Genomic DNA, 20,623 nt, shown 5'->3' with positions numbered 1-20,623 from the left:
CTCTGGATTGCATGGCACCACTCCTACCCATAAAGCTCTTGGTTCCATCAACTCTCTACTACACAGGATCATCACCCACATTTTAACTCCTCAAAGCGGCTCTCACAATAGAGTAACATACTCTGACTCTCTCATCCTTTTTGCATTTATTACATCTACTCCCATTTCTTTTGGTTATATTATGATCCGCCATATGTGGGACTCGGTCAAGAGCACCAAAAAGGCAAATCTGCCCTATGGTATGTTCTTAACCAGTATCTTTAAATTCTTTAAAGTTGACCTTTTGAATGAGGCAGTAGAGAACAAAGTGTCAATGGTCAAAGGAGGTGGAGCAGTTAAAGGAACCAAAAGCAAGAAATTTATGGCTTCAGAAAGTGAGTTTGAGGGCAGACTTGAGTCCTCCAAGGCCACCGAGTCTATCAAAGAAATTCTCACAGAATTTTTAAATATGTCAGAAGTCATGGTCCAATCTCATAAGGCTGCACGTAAACTAGCATATGAAAATGAAAGAGCCTGGATGAGATGCAAAGATAGAGTGGGTCTAATGCTGGAAAACTTGGAGAAAGATTTGGGAGTTGGTAGTGAAGAAGATGCTGGAGAATCTGATCTTAATTTATCTGATGATTAAACTTCTGTTTAAGTTTAGGATATTGGCTTAAGTAGGCTCAATCTGATACTCTGTTTTTTGTTGGGTTGGATACTCTTATAACTCTGAGATATCCTGTGATACTCTGTTTTGTTTGGTTATATCTTGCATATTTTCTTTCCTATAACAAAATCTTTTTGCAGGTGCCCCTTTGATGACAAAAGGGGGAGAAAGTGCTAAAATTGAAACTGAAATTCAGGGGATGAAATTCTCTCTTGAGAATTCATGATCACCCTTGATAGAATAATTCACTTGATGCTTGATTGATTACATTTGTTATGCATTTGAATTCATGGCTGCCTGATTGTTTTCTTGTGATTTATCTTGATGAATATAAGTGGATTAGGAATATTCTGCTTTATCTTGGTAAATAGAATATGCTTGATGAACTCTGTTTTTTTGGCAGCATTAAGTATGAAAATAATTGTTGAAAGTTGTTGTGATCATGCAATGATTAAAAATATTTTCTTACCATAAGTATGTTGCTCTAATTTGAATGAAAAATATTTTAAAACAGCACTTTATCTTCAAAAGATTTTTTTGATCAGTTTGAGTAGAAAATCAAATTATTGATAACAAATGAGTTTTGATTATCATCCAACTCTGCTCATAAATCAAGTATTTAGCATCATGTAATGAATATGCTAAATAACATTGTTATTTGAGGCTTGATTAAAATGTTACAGATTTGTGCTTCCCTTGGTAAAATAAGCATACACTAAGGGGGAGCTATGTGACATTTAGAAAGGGGGAGAAATTCAAATTCAAAAGGAGTATTATTTACTCAATATTTGAATTTCTTTCCATTTCAATTTTAATAATGTTTGTCATCAAGGGGGAGATTGATGAGTTTGTAAAACTCTATTTTAATTTTGATGATGAACAAACATTATTAAAATAATAAATTACAAAATTATTAATTTGATTTTCATTTAACATATGTTAATTAATAATTTTGTTGCAGGTTTTATTAAATGGGCCGAAAAATAAAAGAAATGTTGCAAGCCCAAATCAAAACTAACAATCAGCCTTGCTACATGTTTCTTATACTATGTGGCTGAATTAATTGTATTTATTGGGCCAGAATGAATCTCATTGCTCCAAAGCCCAACTATGTTCCATGCTTAGTAATCCAATGCTTGATCCAAAAATCCATCAGGAAAGCAAATGTTATCATTTGCCCTATGCCTTCCATCGGACCTCATGGCTGAAATATTTTGGGCCAGTTTTGATTATCATTGTTACAAGCCCAAACTAAAATTGCTTGAAGGCAAGCATGTTTGGTCCGAAAACATGAAGCAAAGAAAACTAAGCTTCATTGCTTCCAACGGATCCAAGAATTTTAACCATGTGATAGATTCCAAAATTCATTCAATTATTATTCATTGCATAGAAACTATGAGAGAGAATATGAGTGACATGATTGGTGTGGTTAATACTACACGCTACTCTAAGGGAAGTAAAAGCAACTCAGTTTTTCAAACACACTTGATTGCTTCTCTTTCTTCATTTTATACTCTCTCTAATCTATCTTTCCTTCTTCTCTTTCGGTCAATACCCAGGAAACCGTGGAAGCTACACCTACTCACCGAAAAGGAAGGGAAGGCAAGTCTCAAGACCATCATGATGATGGCAAGAAAACATAAAAAATGTAGTGGCTAAGATCTTCAACCATGAATGGTAAGATATGGTGATGAGATCTTGGCTTCTTCATATCAAAAATGGTAGAAGGAGATTCGGCCAGTATGGAGGAGATTCTTGGAGGGATGGCTTGTCTCTGATTCTGCTCAACCACCACAGGAAGTAGCTAGAGTGGCGAAGTGATGGAGGAGGCAGAGATTTGAGCAGATGAAGCCATCATCATCATGAAGCATCAAGGGCCAGAAATCCATCTTGGAGAGCAAGCCAAGGATGGAGCGCTCGGATTGATGAAGAGTGATGACCAAGGAAGGACTAGAGGTATTTGCATGTTGGTTTTTGCATGGGTTACCTCTTCTCTCTTTCTGGCCGAACCGGTTACAAGTGAAGGAAAAGAAGTTAAGCTTGGTTTTTGGTTTCAACTGTGGAGGCTTCTCCCTTCTATAAAAAAGGTGAACAGCCACAGTTTGATTCAAGGAGTTAGAAGTAAGCATTGAGAGTGCAAAGCACAGAAGTCTCAGAGCTACCTAAGCTTACAGATTTTTTTCTCCTTCAATGTATTCTGTTTAGTATTTTTCTGTTTAATTTTGTCATGTCTTGAGTCTCATGGAAAAAGGCAAACAGTGAGGTTTGTATGAAAAAATCATAGAGCGGAAAAAGGCAGAGAGTGAAAAATTAAAAGAAAAAGCCATAGATGTCCATAGAGTTCCTTTGTTCATCTATGTTGTGTTTCATGATTCTGTGGGAATCCCCTTGTAAGTTGGGTTAGCACTTTAGAGTTTGTAATCTGGAAGATTATAGTGAAATTCCATCATTGTTGTGATGGAGACTGGATGTAGGCTGCACTGCACTTAGCTGCTGAACCAGGATATATCTGGGTGTAATTTTCTCTCTCTTCTACTCCATTTCTGTTTCTGCTGCACAGGAGCTAAAATAAAAAATATCTCGTTCCAAGTGACGAGACAAAAAAAATCTCGTGGCTAGGGACGAGACAAAAATCAAAAAGTCTCCTCAAAGACCAGAAATTGTAATCAAGCAAAAAAGGGGACTAAGATTTAACACCCCTTCTCTTAGTCACTGAAAACCATCAATGTCCATGTCTTTGTGTCTTTTACTTTTGTCTCTATGTCTTAATTTATAAGAGACATCAAACAAACACAGCCTAAAGAATTAATAATAGAAATTATAATTCATTCTCCTAATACTTAAAAGAATAAAAAAATTAAATATATATTATTTTTTAAAAACATAAAAAATTAAAAAAAAATCAAAATTTATCTTATTTAATTAAATAGTTAAGTTTTTTTTATGTATTGAAAGAATCAAAACTAACTTTTTACTTTATTTTTATAACTATTATTCTTAGGATATTTCTTAATTAAATTTGTTTACAAAAATGTTCTATAAATAGTAGAAATCAATTACCATAAATTTGTTTATATTTATGCGTATTCCATATGATTTTTTAGTAGAATAATTAACTACTAAAATAATCAAACTTTCCTTAACAGAGTAATCCTTTTTTTTTTCAGAAAACTAGTTAATTTAGTTAAAAATTACATTAGTGGCTAATATAATAGCGAAATAATCAAACTTTTTTAGCATAGTAAATAAAATTTTGTAATATAAAAAAAAATTAGCCACTACGGTATTTTTGTTTTTGTAACTTTTCTTTATTTATATTCATATTTTGATTTATAAATATAAATATAAATATAATTTGATGATTATATTATTTATAAATTTTGACTATTAATATGAATAATCTAATTTAATTATAAATGCGAATGTAAATATCATTATTATTTCTAATAATTATATTGTTTACATAGTATTTCTCAATTTCGATTATATTTTTTTAATAAAATTTGATTATGAAGTAAGATTACATGGTTGTCTTTAATTTCTCTTCTCATTAATTTCTGTATTTCCGAATCAAAGCCGTGTGTTGTGTTTTATGGTAAGTAATGTGGAAAAATCTACACTGCTTTATATTAGTTAGCACAGGTATATGAAGTGGATTTCACGTCTGAAAGAGAAGTTTGTTCACTGATTGCCCAAAAAAAAAGATAGTCTAAATAAGTGTGGAATACTGGAATCGCTTTTCAAAAAGTCAAAAGTAGAGAAATAATTTATTTTAGGTAGAGTTTTGCTAAGAATTAAAAAATGGAAGGACTATACGAAAAAAGGGTATGAATTTTATACCATTGCAGATTTTTAAAATCTTACCTTCTGTATTAAACAAATGTCAATTAACTATTTATCAGAGCACTTGCTAACAAAAGTCATTTTAGATAAATAAATTAAGAAAAAGAATTGTATTTAGAAATAATATTTTAAAAGTAAAGTTTAAAATTGTTAACATAATGATTCAAATCTGTTGACCTAAATTTTGTGTCTGAAACAATAAGAGACGAAATTCGACTTTGACTCAATTTTAAAAGAATAATGTGATACATGTAAGGTTTTTTATTAAATAAATTTAATTAAATTAGTTTAATATAACAAAAATTAGTTATGACTAGTATTATTATTTAATTTAATTAGACTTGATTTATAAAAAAGATATAAATGTGTAATATTATTTGTCTTGATGACCGTAATCATGTGCTGTCGGACTATCCGACCTGAGACCCAAACTATATAGCAGCAGCAGGGGTCATTAGTAGGAAATTTCACATCATATTTTATCTACTTTATAAACATTTTTTTCAAGTTGGTAACCACCCAAAATCATTAGATAATAGTGTGAAGTGATTTAACCTCCAGGAAAAAAGGTAAAAAAATCTTCGTATCTTAAAATGTAATGTTCACTACCCTTAGAAGGATGGGAATTCATCATTGTCCAATACTGAAAACCATTTTTTGACTACCTTATAGAAATTTTAATTAGAGTTAAGCACAATTTGGAGATTGAAATTTTTTTACTATCACTCATTCTCACGCAAGAAGCATGAATTATTACAAAGCACACAACACCGTGGTAACATTAACATATAAAGCCCCATTATTGTTACATATATTCATCTGCATGCTAACCAGTACAGCCAGCTAGCCATAACACAAACATTTTAGAGGAAGATCTTAAAAAATAATTTCAGTTTCGGCGCCGGACGGTAATAGGACTCCTAACTATGTGCTTTCCATCTGACCATACCAATGCACCAAATTGATATTTGTAACGCTGTATCACACTTGATGTCTGCACAATAACCTTGAATGCTTTCTTTTCATACATCTTCGTGAAGGTCAAGGAATTGGGCACAACAGTAACTTCGGATCCATCCACTTTGGCAGTTGCATTGTATGTGCCAGGAGGCCCTACATTTGTGAGTGTGCGCTTAACTGTTACCGGATCCAACCCAAGATTTGGCAATGTAATAGAAGGGTAATTCAAGTCATTTATGCTATGACTTCCCCTACAAACGAAAGTGCTATTGTAATTAAGTGCTGAGATGAGTTCTTGATTGTATCCGGAGGCACACAAGAAGTTGAGGTAATCTTTCAATCCTATATCATAAACCAATCCTGGCTCTATTGCAAGATCTGGTTGAACATGTCCTGACCCATAATCAAAAGGACCAGCCAACTTGTCATCAAATGCATCTTGGATTGGCCTGTTTGTGTTGTCCCTTGTGGTTGCTGCAAGCAACGAAGCACATACAATGAATAGGTTAAACATATCTTATGGGAAAAAAATTCTCATGTATAAGTAAGGCATAACTTTAAATTGAGGGCTCAACATTTTAATGTATAATTGAATAAAGGCTCAACCTTATAATTGGAACACTTAAAACAATAAATATACATAAAGACTCAAAAATAAAAATAAATAAATAAATAAACCCACTAATACTTAACAATATAACTTTTGAAGAGTATTATAAAATTTGAAGAGACAGTTATTTAATTAATAAAATACATAGTATCCAAATCACTGTTTTAAAAATCAGACCAAATCGAGTAATTTAATAAAAAAAAATTGTCATTTTGCCAATGTGTTTCATGCAAAAATATAATAAAAAATTGGTAAAAAAATCGATAAAAACCGGTTTTATATATCAATGATCTATTAATTATAAATTTTAATATCCATGTAACAAAGTTTGTGTAAACCCAAATTCAGTGTAACGGTAGCCAACCCACTTCAGAATATTAGTAATTGTATACGTATATATATTAGTACCAGTAGTCATAATTGCTGATTTAATAGCTGCGGGGCTCCAAGTAGGATGCAGAGTTTTGAGAAGTCCAGCAATACCAGAAACATGAGGAGAAGACATAGAAGTTCCTTGAAGCACATTGAATTCAAACCGGCGAGGATCTTGTTGGAGGGTAGTGGGGCTTGTGCCTAGTGAATAGGCAGCAAGTATGTTCACTCCAGGTGCAATTATATCAGGCTGAAACAAAAAACAAAAACCAAAACCAGTCACATGTAATTAAAGATCGTATTATGTATATACGTACATACATACGTACCTTGAGTATGGATGGCTGAATCTTATTGGGTCCTCTTGATGAGTAGGAAGCCATCACTGGAGCTGGCTTCCTTCCAATCACTGTTTTTGCTGGGGAGAGCTTTACTGTAAGAGACGGGCTCGGTGGAGCGCTGCAATGGCAACTATCTTTAGTGCATTGCACTTATAGGTTGTTGTACTGAGAGATCTATATTGGAAATGTTCATTGCATTGTTTAGCTCATTAGCTTATTTCTTTCCAGAATTAATATACAGTGCTGATGCTAGTTTTTTGTTTTGACACTATTAGTTTCTTGTAAAGTAAAACGACGAAAGAGAAGGATTTGTAGTTACGTGGCAGTTATGACGTCATAATAAGTAGTAGGCACTTTAGGAGGATGGGGAGATTTTGGAGGTTGACCACCAAGATTTGTTCCTGAATTTGATGACTTCTTATGATAACTCACACTAGGCACCATCTGAGCCTCATCGGTAAGTGTTTTCCCTTGTTGCTGTTGATTTTGCAACGACATTGCCAATGCACCCGAGGATTTGGCTTCCAAACCCTCAACAACTGATTTTATATTATCTTTTCTGATGCAATTCACAACTTTGCCTTTAACTTTAGCCGGGTCAAGTGTTCCTGGCTTACAAAATTGACTGCACAAGTACACAGCAATAAGGGAAAAAATGGTTGAAAAACAGGCGTTTAATTAGACACGTTTGTATGCCAAATTTATGAGTAAATACATAAAAATACAAATCGCAGTAAGAGCACTTACGCGACTAATTTTTTTTATATTGATTAAATATATGGGTAATACATTGTTATTAAAAAATTAAGTATTTTTTTCTATATGATATTTTTTTTGGATATTATTTAAATTGGAGGGTCTTATTTGTATTTTTTATTTTTTTTATTTTTAAAAATAAAAATCTGACAGATTTTAATATTAATTTTTTTTTTATTTTTAAAAACATAAATCGGACCGTCACATTAGTTTTATTTTTTTTTTTTCTAAAACCAAAATGGACCCTCCGCTTAGACTTTTTTTTTTTATTTTTTTTCTAAAATCAAAACGAATTCTCCGAATTCTACTAAAACACCCTTGGACACACATGTAGAAAAAGTATCCTTCTTCTCCACAATGTTTTATCACCCCATCCTCTTTCGTATCAAAAATAAAAAGCGTACTTACGCATCTTTGATTGTTGCATTGGCAAGTTTACCATCCGTAGCAAGGATAAAATCGAAGGCTTCGTCAGGTGGCAATGTTACGGAAAGACTGCCTCCCTAAAAATTGAATAAGTACTTTTAAACTTTAATATAAAATCTATAATCAAATGACATATAAAACATATATATAATAATAAACAATAAAGTAATTATGAGTATATGAAATGGAAAAGTATTTATAGACAATAAAAATATTAAATAATGTGAATAATAAATATATTAGATGTTCAATTTATTAGGTGTGCAGATGATTATTCTAATATTAAGATTTAGGTAAATAATTTAAGAGTGTAGTATATTTTTATGGTTAAATTACACAGTTGGTCCCTATACTTTCAGTGAAATTGTAAATTAGTCCTTACACTTTAAAAGTTTATAATTGGGTCCCTAAAGAGAATTAAAATTTGCAATTTAGTCCTCGCCGTTCAAAAAGTGTTTGATTTAACAGAATATTCTCAGAATATTCTGTATTTTGATCATGTGAGCTGCACATGTTGACAACAGGGACCAATTTACAATTTTAGTGAAAGTATGGGGATCAACTGTAGAATTTAATCATTTGAAGTGACCAAAAACTCTCTAGGCTATCTGAACCTACCCCGTCCCTCCCCAACTCTCTCACTCTCACTTTCTCACTTTCTCACATTCTAAAACGACACCGAACCCTACCGCTCTCTATCTGTCACCTCGGTTCACCGTCGCTACGCCGGATCCACCGCATTTGTGCTCACAAGTCGAGTCTTGCCTCCTTCCTCCATCTCGCCTCTTTCATCCGACAACTTTTTCTTCTCTTCCAATCCCAATACTGAACACCGACGATAAATGAAAGGCGAATGATGCGTGACCATCTTTCCTACATTTTTCTAGTGAATTTGCATTTAATTTGTAGAGTTTAATCAATAATTAATTATCTTTTAGCCACTATGGATGCTACTTTGAGTTGTGTGCAATTATGTTTATTTTAGGTAGTATTCGGATGGATTTGATGGAGTTTTCACAGAAAAAGAGAAGAAGGCGAATGATGTTGTCAACCCTGACCTCTCTGCACTCAAACATGAATAACTCGAGTTATAGAGGTCTAATTGACGCGATTCTAGTGGCGTTGGAAAGCTAACTTCCTGAGCTTTCTAATGATGTATAATAGTCCATACTTCTTTTCCATCAATTCTGCCAAGGCTGCGCCTAACTTGAGATTTCTCAAGTTAGGCGTGGACTATTAAGGAATCAAGTGGTCCCCAACTCTCCAAGAAGCAAGCACGCACTCCTATTAATTATGATTTAAATTTTATTTTATTTAAAAATAAGAAAATATATTATTTAGTTTTAGGAAATATATATTTTACGTGATATATAATCCTCTTATATTTGGATAATTAGGGTTTTTGTGGCATATAACTAGAATTGAACTTCACTCTCTAATTGGAATTAAGTGACCAAGGAATTGGCGGTTAATGAATTTTAGAGGAGACTAAAAAGGTCTAAGGAATCAGGGTTTAGTCACATATAGTTTGCTATGAATTAAATCTTGCATGAGAGACAGAGAGCGTTGGGGTTGGGGTGCCATTTTGAAAAGTGAGAAAGTGAGAGTGAGAGAGCTGGGGAGGGGTAGGGTGGATTCAGATAGTCTAGGGAGTTTTTTGTCATTTTCAAATGGTTAAATTACACGGTTGGCCCCCATACTTTGACTAAAGTTGCAAATTGGTCCCTATTGCAAACATGTGCAGCTCACGTGTTCAAAATACAGAATATTCTGAGAATATTCTGTAAATCAAACACTTTTTGAACGGCGGGGACTAAATTGCAAATTTTAATTCTCTTTAGGGACCCAATTATAAACTTTTAAAGTGTAAGGACTAATTTGCAATTTCACTGAAAGTGTAGGGACCAACTGTGTAATTTAACCTATTTTTATTTTATTGGGTTAATTTTAGTACTTGTTTGGGGCCATAAATAAAAGTACTAGAAAAATAAAAAAAGATATTTTTTTAAAAAAAGATATTTTTTATATAATAAATAAATAAAAAAATATTTTTATATTGTTATACCCAAACATAATTGATAAATAAAAAGATCTTTTTACACAATATATTTAAATATAAAATTATTTTTATTTTTTATAAAATCTTTTTAAAAAAAACTCAAAAAGTAATGATAATGATGATGATGATGATGATGATGATGATGATGATGATGATGATGATGATGATGATGATGATGATGATGATGATGATGATGATGATGATGATGATGCATACTATGATTTTGTGACCGTCACTAAAAGTAATGGTACTGGTGAAGTCCCTGTCAATGGTGCTAGCACCAATAGTGAATATCCAAGGAGCCCCATTGACAACAGTGCCGGGATAAGGTCCATCATTTCCAGCCGATGCGACGCACAGAATGTTGTTAGACATGGCATGGAAAGCCCCTAAGGTGACCCCATCGGTTAATATATCTTCAGCGGTTACACCCCGTCGGCCACCGACAGAGAGATTGATGATATCAACGCCGTCGTTGATGGCTTGGTCAATTGCGCTCATGATATCGCCCTCGTTGCAACTGTTTTCGTCTGTTCTGGACCAACACACTTTGTACGCTACAACCCTGGCCTTTGGAGACCCACCCTTTGCGGTGCCGTTACCAACTGCAAACACATGTGCTCCTGGGACGAATTCTCCCCCGGCCGTTGATAGAGTGTGGGTCCCGTGCCCCTGTAAGTCACGCGCTGTACGCTCATTTGGATTCACCTTCCCATTTGCTGCCTCATACACATCGCTGAAAAATCTTGCTCCAATTAGCTTCCTGCTCACAGCAAAATCCATTATCAACTCACCTTAGTTTCGTGCTAGAGGAAAATGTTAATCATTTGAAACGATATGTGTTTTAACATTTCAACATGATAATTTATATGAAGATTATTCTAATCATTTTTATTGGAGTATCCCCGCGACCACGCCAAATAAATTATATTGAAAATGGTAACTTTGGTAGGGAGAACCATACAAGAAGAAAAAGTAAATAAATATAATAATAACCTGTTGCAGAGATTTTTGGGGGAAATATGGACTCTGTCCAATTGACAGGCTTTACCGCCGCGCCATTTTGAAGGGATGGGGCCATATCCTCCGTCCCGGAAGCTTTTGGACTCGGGCCAAACCCCTGTACATGGCGCAATCCCAAGGGTATTCAAGAATCTTGTTATGTTACTTTCAGCTTCTAATAAAAAGTCTTTATACATTCCACATCTTCTTTTAATATATATGTTCATATATATTAATTAAGAATTAAGCAAATATTTTAAATCGGCAACTAATTACCACATCTCACATAACAAGAGAAATAATGATCGGATTAAAAGAAGAAAACTAAATTATAATATACTACCTGTGTCAATGTTGGCGATGATTGTATTTTCACCAAATCTACCCTTTTGCCATGCCGTGTTCTTAGCATCTCTTCTTAGTCCAAGAAAGTCCCACGACCTTGTTGTTTGAAGTTTGTGCTCCTTGCTCAAGAACACCGATATTACATTTGGCTTTTCTGTCCCACTCAAAACACACCTCTCAATTTTCAACTATTTGAAATATAGAATATATTCTCTTTAATTATTTGGTCTAAAATAAGTGTTTTTTAATTTTATTTGGACTAATTATTAAGAGTGACGGTGAGTGGGCAATTATATATTATTACATACTTCAAAGTTTGTTGAAAAGTGAAAACACTGTTATTGGCAGGTAAATTATCAACAATAAAAGTATATTAAAATTAGCTATTAATATAAAATATATATTAAATTATATATATTTATATATAAATGCATAATAATTAATTTTAGTATCCAAATAGATTTTTGTATCAACAATAATAAAAGTGCTTTCTCACTTGCAATATGTGCTGCTTCTTCCTCTTCAAGTAGTGCGGCAAAGCCATTGATGTGCTTATTGTATGAGTATATCATTGCTTCTTCCGCTTTCTCATGGCTGTTATAATATTCAAGCTTGCATAATTAATCCATTACTAATAGTATTTAGGTTATCATAGCTTGATAAATAATTTAAACTCTAATTTTACACTGTTAATGTACAGTAATTATTAGTTTCTTAATGAATTTATTATACTAATCCTGGAAGTTTTAAATTTTAATAGTACCATATGATGACAATGGTGGTACATTAGAAAGATTTAATTATTCTGCTAATTCATATCATTTTAATAAATTTGTAACTAAGTCTATATTTTTTTTAATTACATCAGTTTTTAATTTTATAATTAAGTTATTTTATATAAAAAATATTAAAATTAATAAAATATTTATTTTAAAAAATATGTGATCAAAGATTTAATTATATTCTTAATTATGAGTACTTTTAATTTGCAAAATTTTTGTTTTGTATATTAAATCTAATATTTTTTACATTGACAAAAATTTAATTATAAATTAAAAACAATGTAAAAACTCAATTAAAAAAATTATATAAAAATATAATTATAAATTTGGTATAATTATAAGAATTAATAAAATAATTAAATCTATTAAAAATAGTAGCGTAGTAGTCAATGTGGTTTATATTTTGATGATCGAATTGTCAAAATAATAAATAAGTAAAAAATTATGTTAACAGTATATTTAATCAAAATTAAACCCATATTTTCATGCCTTCCCAGAACTGAAGTTAGCAAATTATAGTGAGAAGATGTGGCGGCTTCCATGTCAAGAGAGGTAGGGCTTGGGCCATGAGAATGTGCTCCCAAATACACAATGTAGCACTGTAAAACAGAGATTAATAACAATCTAAAGCTTTTATCAAAAACAGAATAAGAATCCAAAAAAATGTTTAGATTAGAACCATGTATGATGGGGAACTGATCAAAACAAACAAATTTGTCATACCTTTTTGCTGCCGTGGACAGCTTCTGGCAAGAAGGTGAAAAGAAGAAATGATAAAACAATAATGCGAAGGTAGTGAAACTTGGAACTCCCCATATTTTTGGAGTCGTCTTTGGAAATGGATTGGTGCCCAAAGCTAGCGTTTGTATATAAAGGGTCTTCTTAGAACATATTTAATTTGAATTTACAAGCTTTTAAAATTATTGTTTATTATGCTAAACTTTATTTGTTTGTAAATAATTATTTATTTATTACAAAAATTCTGTAATATTAATTTTTTTTCTTAAAAAAATATTAAATATTTTTCAGTTATATCAATACTATTTATTAGAAATATAATCATTCATGTTCGTTGTCTCTTCCTATCAACTTAAATTTTTGAGATAAGTGATATCATGACATAGTATCACCAGAATTCTATGTCCAAAAAATCTAAGACTCAATCCGAATATCATGATAATATACTTTAGAATAGTAAATGAGAAAATATTATTGAACAATTAGAGAAAAAGAATAAATAGTAAAATCAATTAATTAAGAATAATCTTATAAAATATTTTTACCTTTTACATTTCAATAATTTGTAAGTATTTGCTTAATTATTTATGTCAATATTTAACGTAGTTAAATTGTTATTCAAAATAAACTATATATATTTTGTATATATATAATTTTAACTCGACAAATTAAAATAAATAATTACAATCTCTTAAAACTCGTATTAAAATGCAAAAACGATATGTAGGAATCTTTTCTTCTCTATTTTTGACGTGTAAAAACAAGTCTAAAGCATAATATTTATCAGTAGTCACTAATAAAAATATACAAAAATTATTAAGAGATTAATATTTTTTATTAATATTAGTTAATATTTAATTAATATTTTATTTTTATAATATTAAAATTTAAAATTTAGAATTTTGTAATCAAATGTTGACCAAATATTATAAATTTTATTGATTATATAATATTATTATTCAAAATATATTTTATTAGCTTTATTTAAAATATATTCATTTTTTCTAACAGATTTAGTTGACTTTACATACAGTGAATCTATATGTAATGTAATTAAATATGAAAACTTAATTAGAACTAGGCAAATAGCTAATGTGTCTCTTTATTCTTATTAACTTAAGTTTTTTTTTAAATAATTTTATAATATAATATCAGAATTTTTATAATTTAAAAATTAAAATTTAATTTTTATTGGATAAAAAAAATTAATACAAGACAAAAAAAATTATAAAAATTTTTACAAGAAATGAAAAATATTTTGCATAAAAAATATATTAAAAATATAACTGTTTATATACTTTCTATTAATTTAAACTAAAAAAAAAACAATTGCATAATATCCACGAATCCCACCTACTTTGTTTATTGTCTCATTCCGATTGGTCTTGGGAAAATGCTTCACAGAATCTTCGCTTTTGAAATGTGAATAAGGCTTATTCTCAAACTTTAAAAAAAAAAAAAAAACTTTGTTTTCCTATCTTTTTTAAAATTTATTAAGTGGTGGCTGACTTTTCTTTTCCACTCGGACTCCGGTTTTACTATAATTAAAAAAAATCCTTTAAATTAAGTAGAATAATTTGAGTAAATTAATCCATAAATGGAATTTCATACCTATCTTTCCTCCTCAAAAGAATAGTTCTATCATTGTGCGGACTGTGACGATAAAGTAGAGATTGTAAAAAGAATCATTTTAAAATTTATTATTTATATATGTTTATAAAAAATAATTTTATACTAGTGGAGAGTATTTAATTATGTATTACTAATTTAATTTGTACCAATAAACCCTGTTATAATTAAATATATTACAAATCATTTTATACTAATTCGTTAATTAAACTAGTTTAATTTTTTTTTTAACAATTAAAAAAGCTGAAAACTAGTCCAATTAAAAAGAGAATGATGCAATACGAAGCATAGCTTATATAAATCTCTCACAGTCTCACGTACTAATAGTCTAAGACTGAGACACCAACTTAAAACTCCAAATCAGACCAATCAAAGGCACCGACAAAACAAGTACCAGAGAATAAAGACATACCATTCGCACAAACGGTAATACGTAATACGAAAATAGAGAGACATATAATCCAACCAGGTACGGACCCAAATATAAAGAAGAGGCGACATTTGTCCACACAAATTATTTTTAAAAAAATATTAATAATTATATTTTGTTTTATATATTTGTCTTTTTATTATATTATGTTTTTTTAATATAAAATATAAATTATTTTTTTATATTAAAAAATATTTTATTAAATTTAACATAAAATAATAATTATTTTGATATATATTAATGTATAATATTTTGTTAAAAATTAAAAATAAATAAATAAACTATTTATAAAAATAATAATAATTAACTTTATGATACTAACTAATTAGTTGATAATTAAATTAAAATTTAATTTTTTAATTAAATACAACTTAAATTATTAATAATTTTTAAAAAATTATTTAAAATAAAAATATATTATCTATATATTAATATATTGTATTAATATCTTTTATTAAAATGTCTTGAATATAGTAATTATTACTTTAGTTAAAAAAATGTATACCATAAACACTATAATAAGTAGATTTTACAATTGAATAGGAAATAATGAATAATTAAATAATTTTTAAAAAACATATAAAAAATAATATTTGATCATATCAAAAATAAAGAAAAAATTGTTATAAATGATCTTTTCATTATTTTGAATAGTATAATGTGTGTGAAATTATTTTTTCATTATTTTAAATACTATAATAAATGTATGTACAGACATTTACATGTGGTAGTGCTAATTTTTTCAATACATAAATAATTTTAATTTAAAATTTAAATATATCTAAACCAACTTGAGATAGTCGAGTGATTAGTTTAGTCATTTACTTTGAATTTAAATTTTATCTTGTATATATAACAACTCATTATCTCGCAATAAAATTTTAAACAAAATGTAGATCTACGACAAATTCATTCTTAACTTATAAAATACTACAAAAAACAAAAAAAAATACATTTATACCTAAAATTTATTTTATATTTTTTTATTTCTATTAATAAAATTTTTTAAGTCCATCACTCAATCGAACGAACCATGCATGCATGCCTTATATATGTATATTTTATGTTTGATATCTTCGATCGAGCAAGAAGTCAAGAGATAGAATTGGGTTTCACCTGATGCAGAATTGTAGAGAGAATAAGTCTATTAACTGGATGAGGAAGTATATATATATATATATATATATATATATATATATATATATATATTAGATCACTTCCGATATACACAAAGGCGAAAATTTGAAAAAAAACTAAATTTACTGTGATGTACGGACAATAACATAGATACAAGATATAATATAATATGAGACATATTGATACATAAATTTTAAAATTTTATAAGATATAAAAATACACACATATAAAATATAAAGTATCTTTTAGATAAATCGTAATGATATTGTGATATTTTATTGATATTAAAATATAAATTAATTTTTAATTATTTTTAATATCTTATTTTAATTATATTAAATATTTAAAATATTTTTTATTATAATAAATAATAATATATATTATATCTAAATTTATTTTAAGAATATATTTTAAGAATAAAATTGGACATGCTAACACGTAATGGTATTTAGATATATTTAAATGTGTTCAAAAAATTTTTTTTATTTTTTATTAAGACATAATTCAGACACAATAGATATGCATATCGAACAAATATCAATAAATATTGTGTTCAAAATATATCTAATCTGTAAACACGATAACTTAATAAAGTGTCCGTATTTCGTATATTAGCAGTATTGGATTTCGTTAATTTAAGTCTGTAACGACTTAGAGTATACGTATATCTATTATATGAGTTTTATTCTAAACTTTTTAGAGAAAATTTGGTATACGATTTTATTTTTCTTATCCTATATACGACTAGTCTAACTTTACGTGAGTTTTATGTGTATGTGTGTGCAGGAATGGACCCAATTACCCAAATATAAAGAAGAGGAGACATTTGTCCCTACAAATTAAAGATTTTGAAAAAAATATTAATAATTATATTTTGTTTTATATATTTGTCTTTTTATTATATTATGTTTTTTTTTAATATAAAATATAATTCTTTTTCTGTTTTATATTAAAAAATATTTTGTTAAATTTAATATAAAATAATAATTACTTTTATGTATATTGATGTATAATATTTTGTTAAAAATTAAAAATAAATAAATAAACTATTTATAAAAATAATAATAATTAACTTTATGATACTAGCTAATTAGTTAATAATTAAATTAAAATTTAATTTTTTAATTAAATACAACTTAAATTATTAGTAATTTTTAAAAAAATATTTAAGATAAAAATATATTATCTATATAATATATTGTATTAATATCTTTTATTAAAATGGTCTTGAATATAGTAATTATGTTAAAAAAAAAAATTTATACCATAAATACTATAATAAGTAAATTTCACAATTGAATAGGAGATAATGAATAATTAAATAATTTTTAAAAAATATATAAAAAATAATATTTAATCATATCAAAAATAAAAAAAATTGTTATAAATAATCTTTTATTATTTTAAATACTATAATGTGTGTGAAATTATCTTTTTATTATTTTAAATACTATAATAACTGTATATAGACGTTTGTATGTGGTAATTCTAATTTTTTCAACACATAAATAGTTTTAATTTAAAGTTTAAATATATCTAAACCAACTTGAGATAGTCGAGTGATTAGTTCAATCATTCACTTTGAGTTTAAATTTTGTCTCATGTATATAACAATTTATTATTTTGTGATAAAATTTTAAATAGAATTTAGATCTACGACGAATTAATTATTAACCTGTAAAGTACTATGAAAAAAATACATTTATACCTAAAGTTTATTTTGTATATTTTTATTCTTATTGATAAAATTTTCTGAGTCATTCGTCACTGTGTATGTACTAATCAAGACATACATATTTGTGCTTAACAATACAAAGAGAATTTCTTAAATACTTAACATAAAACTCTTGTTCTAATTAAAGTATAAGTGATAAAATACCTGTTAGCATAGTTGGGGCCATGTTGTCATCCATTTAGAATCTCTAGAAAAAAGAGGCATGCGCACAAAATAATATGATATGCTATACTACCAACCATTATATTGTAACAAACCTTACTATCATAATAAAGTGAGCAATTATATATTCCTCTTGTTCTGAAAGTTGTTGTCTTTAGCATTAACATATCTAATAATTATTCATTAAGATAGAATGAAAATCTGAAATGGGGTCATCTGCTAGCACGCACTACCGTTTGTTACATGTGGGTGAATAATGTTAAATGTTAATTATGGCTCGCATATAATGTTACTAATAATTTGGAGTGAGTTGATTTTGTTTCTAGCATCTAGCTTACTAGGATTTAACTTTATAGAATGACGAGGAACGCTTCACGTCAACATGTTAGAGGAAAGAAGAACAATTAGTATTATGAGTTTAATTATGGAGTTAATTTTTTTAGTAAATATTAATTATTTTTTATTCTAAATTTTAAATCTTAATATTAAATTCTATATTCTTCAAAAAATAAAAATTTTAAAATAATTTTACAAAAAATTAACTAATATTAATTAATTAAAAATTATTTTTCTATATTTATTTATTTATTTATTTATTTATTTATTTTTATTATTATTATTATTATTATTATTATTATTATTATTATTATTATTATTATTTCTTCCTACATGTATTGTTTAAAGTCTCCATTGACTCAAATTTGTACCAACCATTGCATCTAGCTATTTTATTTATATGAAAAATGACCAAAATCCCAATTTTAAAGATATGTATGTGTGACATCAATTGACGAATTCTCTAAAATCTGTGATACCGTATTAGTTTTTGAAAAAATACAAATTAATATCATTAGTTTAGTCTTTGAAATATTTTATACATTAATTTAATTATAAAAAGATTATATGATATCAAATAAGATAACGAGTTTAAGCATGGAAGATAAATTAGAAAGACAAATAGCGACGATAACAATTTTCTCAGACTAAACTAATTTAACATATATATCTTTCGAGATAAGAAAAATAGCATAAATATTTGATTCTGAGATACAAAAGTAATATTGTGTATATTTTCAAACTAATATTTCTCCAATTGTTTGATATTTAACTCAAAGTTATCAAGAGATTCAGCAGTAGAGAGAGTCCCCATTAGTCATAATATTTTTTCCTTCTCCACCCATCAGGCTTGAACAGGTAAACATCCTCCTGGCCTGCTTCAATGATTCAATGCATTTGTTTTTTAATTATTAGGAAAAAAAACTAAATTCCATTTTTTATTCTTTTTGGATGGAGGCCACTTTTAGGGGAGAAAGGAATTACTAAATGTTAGCCAAGTCTTTTACAAGTCAGTTTTAAAAGATAAAGTAAAGAGCACTAAAAGAAAAGTCATATATATAGACCTAGAAAATGAAAAGTCTTGAGAAGAATAAGAAAAATTAAAGAAATAAAGAGAAAGTATAGCTTAATGCATTTCAAAAAAGCAAAAGCTAACATGGATTATGGATAATGGGTCAAGAAACGAGAGAACAGACAAGATGAAAAGTATACACCTCTTTAGGCATCCAAAATTCCAAATTTCCACATGTCTATTGTGGTAGATATGTATATATAGATAGTTTATGTTCTAGTGAATTTTTCACAAAAGGTTAAATGAATGGCCGGTCCCAACCGAATTAATTAAATTGATTCAAAAATTAATGAATAATTAGATAAAATTTGAAGCGAATCGATAATATTTTCTATTAATTGGTTTAGACGGATAATGGTTAGGAGTGTGAAATTCAAACCAATTCGTAGATTCAAATTTTTTATTAATTAAATTAAAAAATATAAAAATTCATTATATATATATATATATAATTTTTAATGAGATCATTAACGTAACTTTAAAATTATTGCAGCCTCTTTATCTATATTTATCGTATTTTTCTCCTCAGAGTCTTAGCAAAGTTTTTTTACCGTTACTCATTCTAGCAAATCGGCAGTGGCTTTCTCACGGTAGCGGTAGAAAGTTGACGACAATCTGTAGAGTGCCAGTAACACTGTTGCTATCTCTGTCAATGTTGTCTTCTCTTCAGCAGTGTCATCCTTGCCAGCAGCATCGTCTACTCGTCAACAACGTTGCCTCCTTTGTGTCGTCTTTTCCGATCATGTAAGGATCTAATTTTTTAAGATTAAGTATTAATTTTTGTTAAATGTTAATTTTTTTGTTCAATTTTTACTATCTGTTTAGTTTTTTGTTAAAATTCTAAATTTTTAGTTCTTGTTCAAACTCATGTTGGTCACAATTTCTGAGTTCTTGTAAAATATATAAAAATTAAAAATTTTGAATGGTTGATGATTTTGGTATGTTATGCAGTTTTAAAAATAGAAAAACTAACCCTGTCTGTTACATGTTTATTGTATTTATAGGATTCTTAAAATAAAATTTTTGTTTTTTTAATTTTTTTTAATTTCTGTTTTATTGGACACCTAATTATTCAAACCGAACCAATCCATTATTAATCAATTTGGTTTAATTTGATTATATATACAAAAAAATGTAAAATCGAACCACTCCGAACTAATTACAATTCAATTGGTTCAATTTTCATTTCATCCTAAACCCGAACTAATTCGACCCGTAAACACCCCTATGAATACATTT

General features: G+C 28.4%; 1 protein-coding gene across 1 annotated transcript; it reads right to left on the bottom strand.

Moving 5' to 3' along the window:
• Positions 1-5,168: 5,168 nt before the first annotated feature.
• On the bottom strand, positions 5,169-12,991 carry LOC130974250 (subtilisin-like protease Glyma18g48580). The gene is made up of 11 exons (XM_057899049.1): positions 12,869-12,991; positions 12,635-12,744; positions 11,860-11,957; positions 11,362-11,517; positions 11,013-11,136; positions 10,233-10,779; positions 7,940-8,034; positions 7,095-7,400; positions 6,764-6,893; positions 6,471-6,684; positions 5,169-5,926 (listed from the first exon to the last, which is right to left on the bottom strand). The coding sequence occupies exons 1-11, from the start codon at positions 12,959-12,961 to the stop codon at positions 5,382-5,384; spliced, it is 2,418 nt and encodes an 805-aa protein (XP_057755032.1). The 5' UTR covers positions 12,962-12,991; the 3' UTR covers positions 5,169-5,381.
• Positions 12,992-20,623: the final 7,632 nt, after the last annotated feature.

Source organism: Arachis stenosperma, chromosome 4 (assembly GCF_014773155.1).
Source record: "Arachis stenosperma cultivar V10309 chromosome 4, arast.V10309.gnm1.PFL2, whole genome shotgun sequence".
NCBI classification, from domain to species: domain Eukaryota; kingdom Viridiplantae; phylum Streptophyta; class Magnoliopsida; order Fabales; family Fabaceae; genus Arachis; species Arachis stenosperma.
The sequence above is the reverse complement of the archived record's forward strand: the minus strand, read 5'-3'. Positions and strand labels throughout refer to the sequence as shown.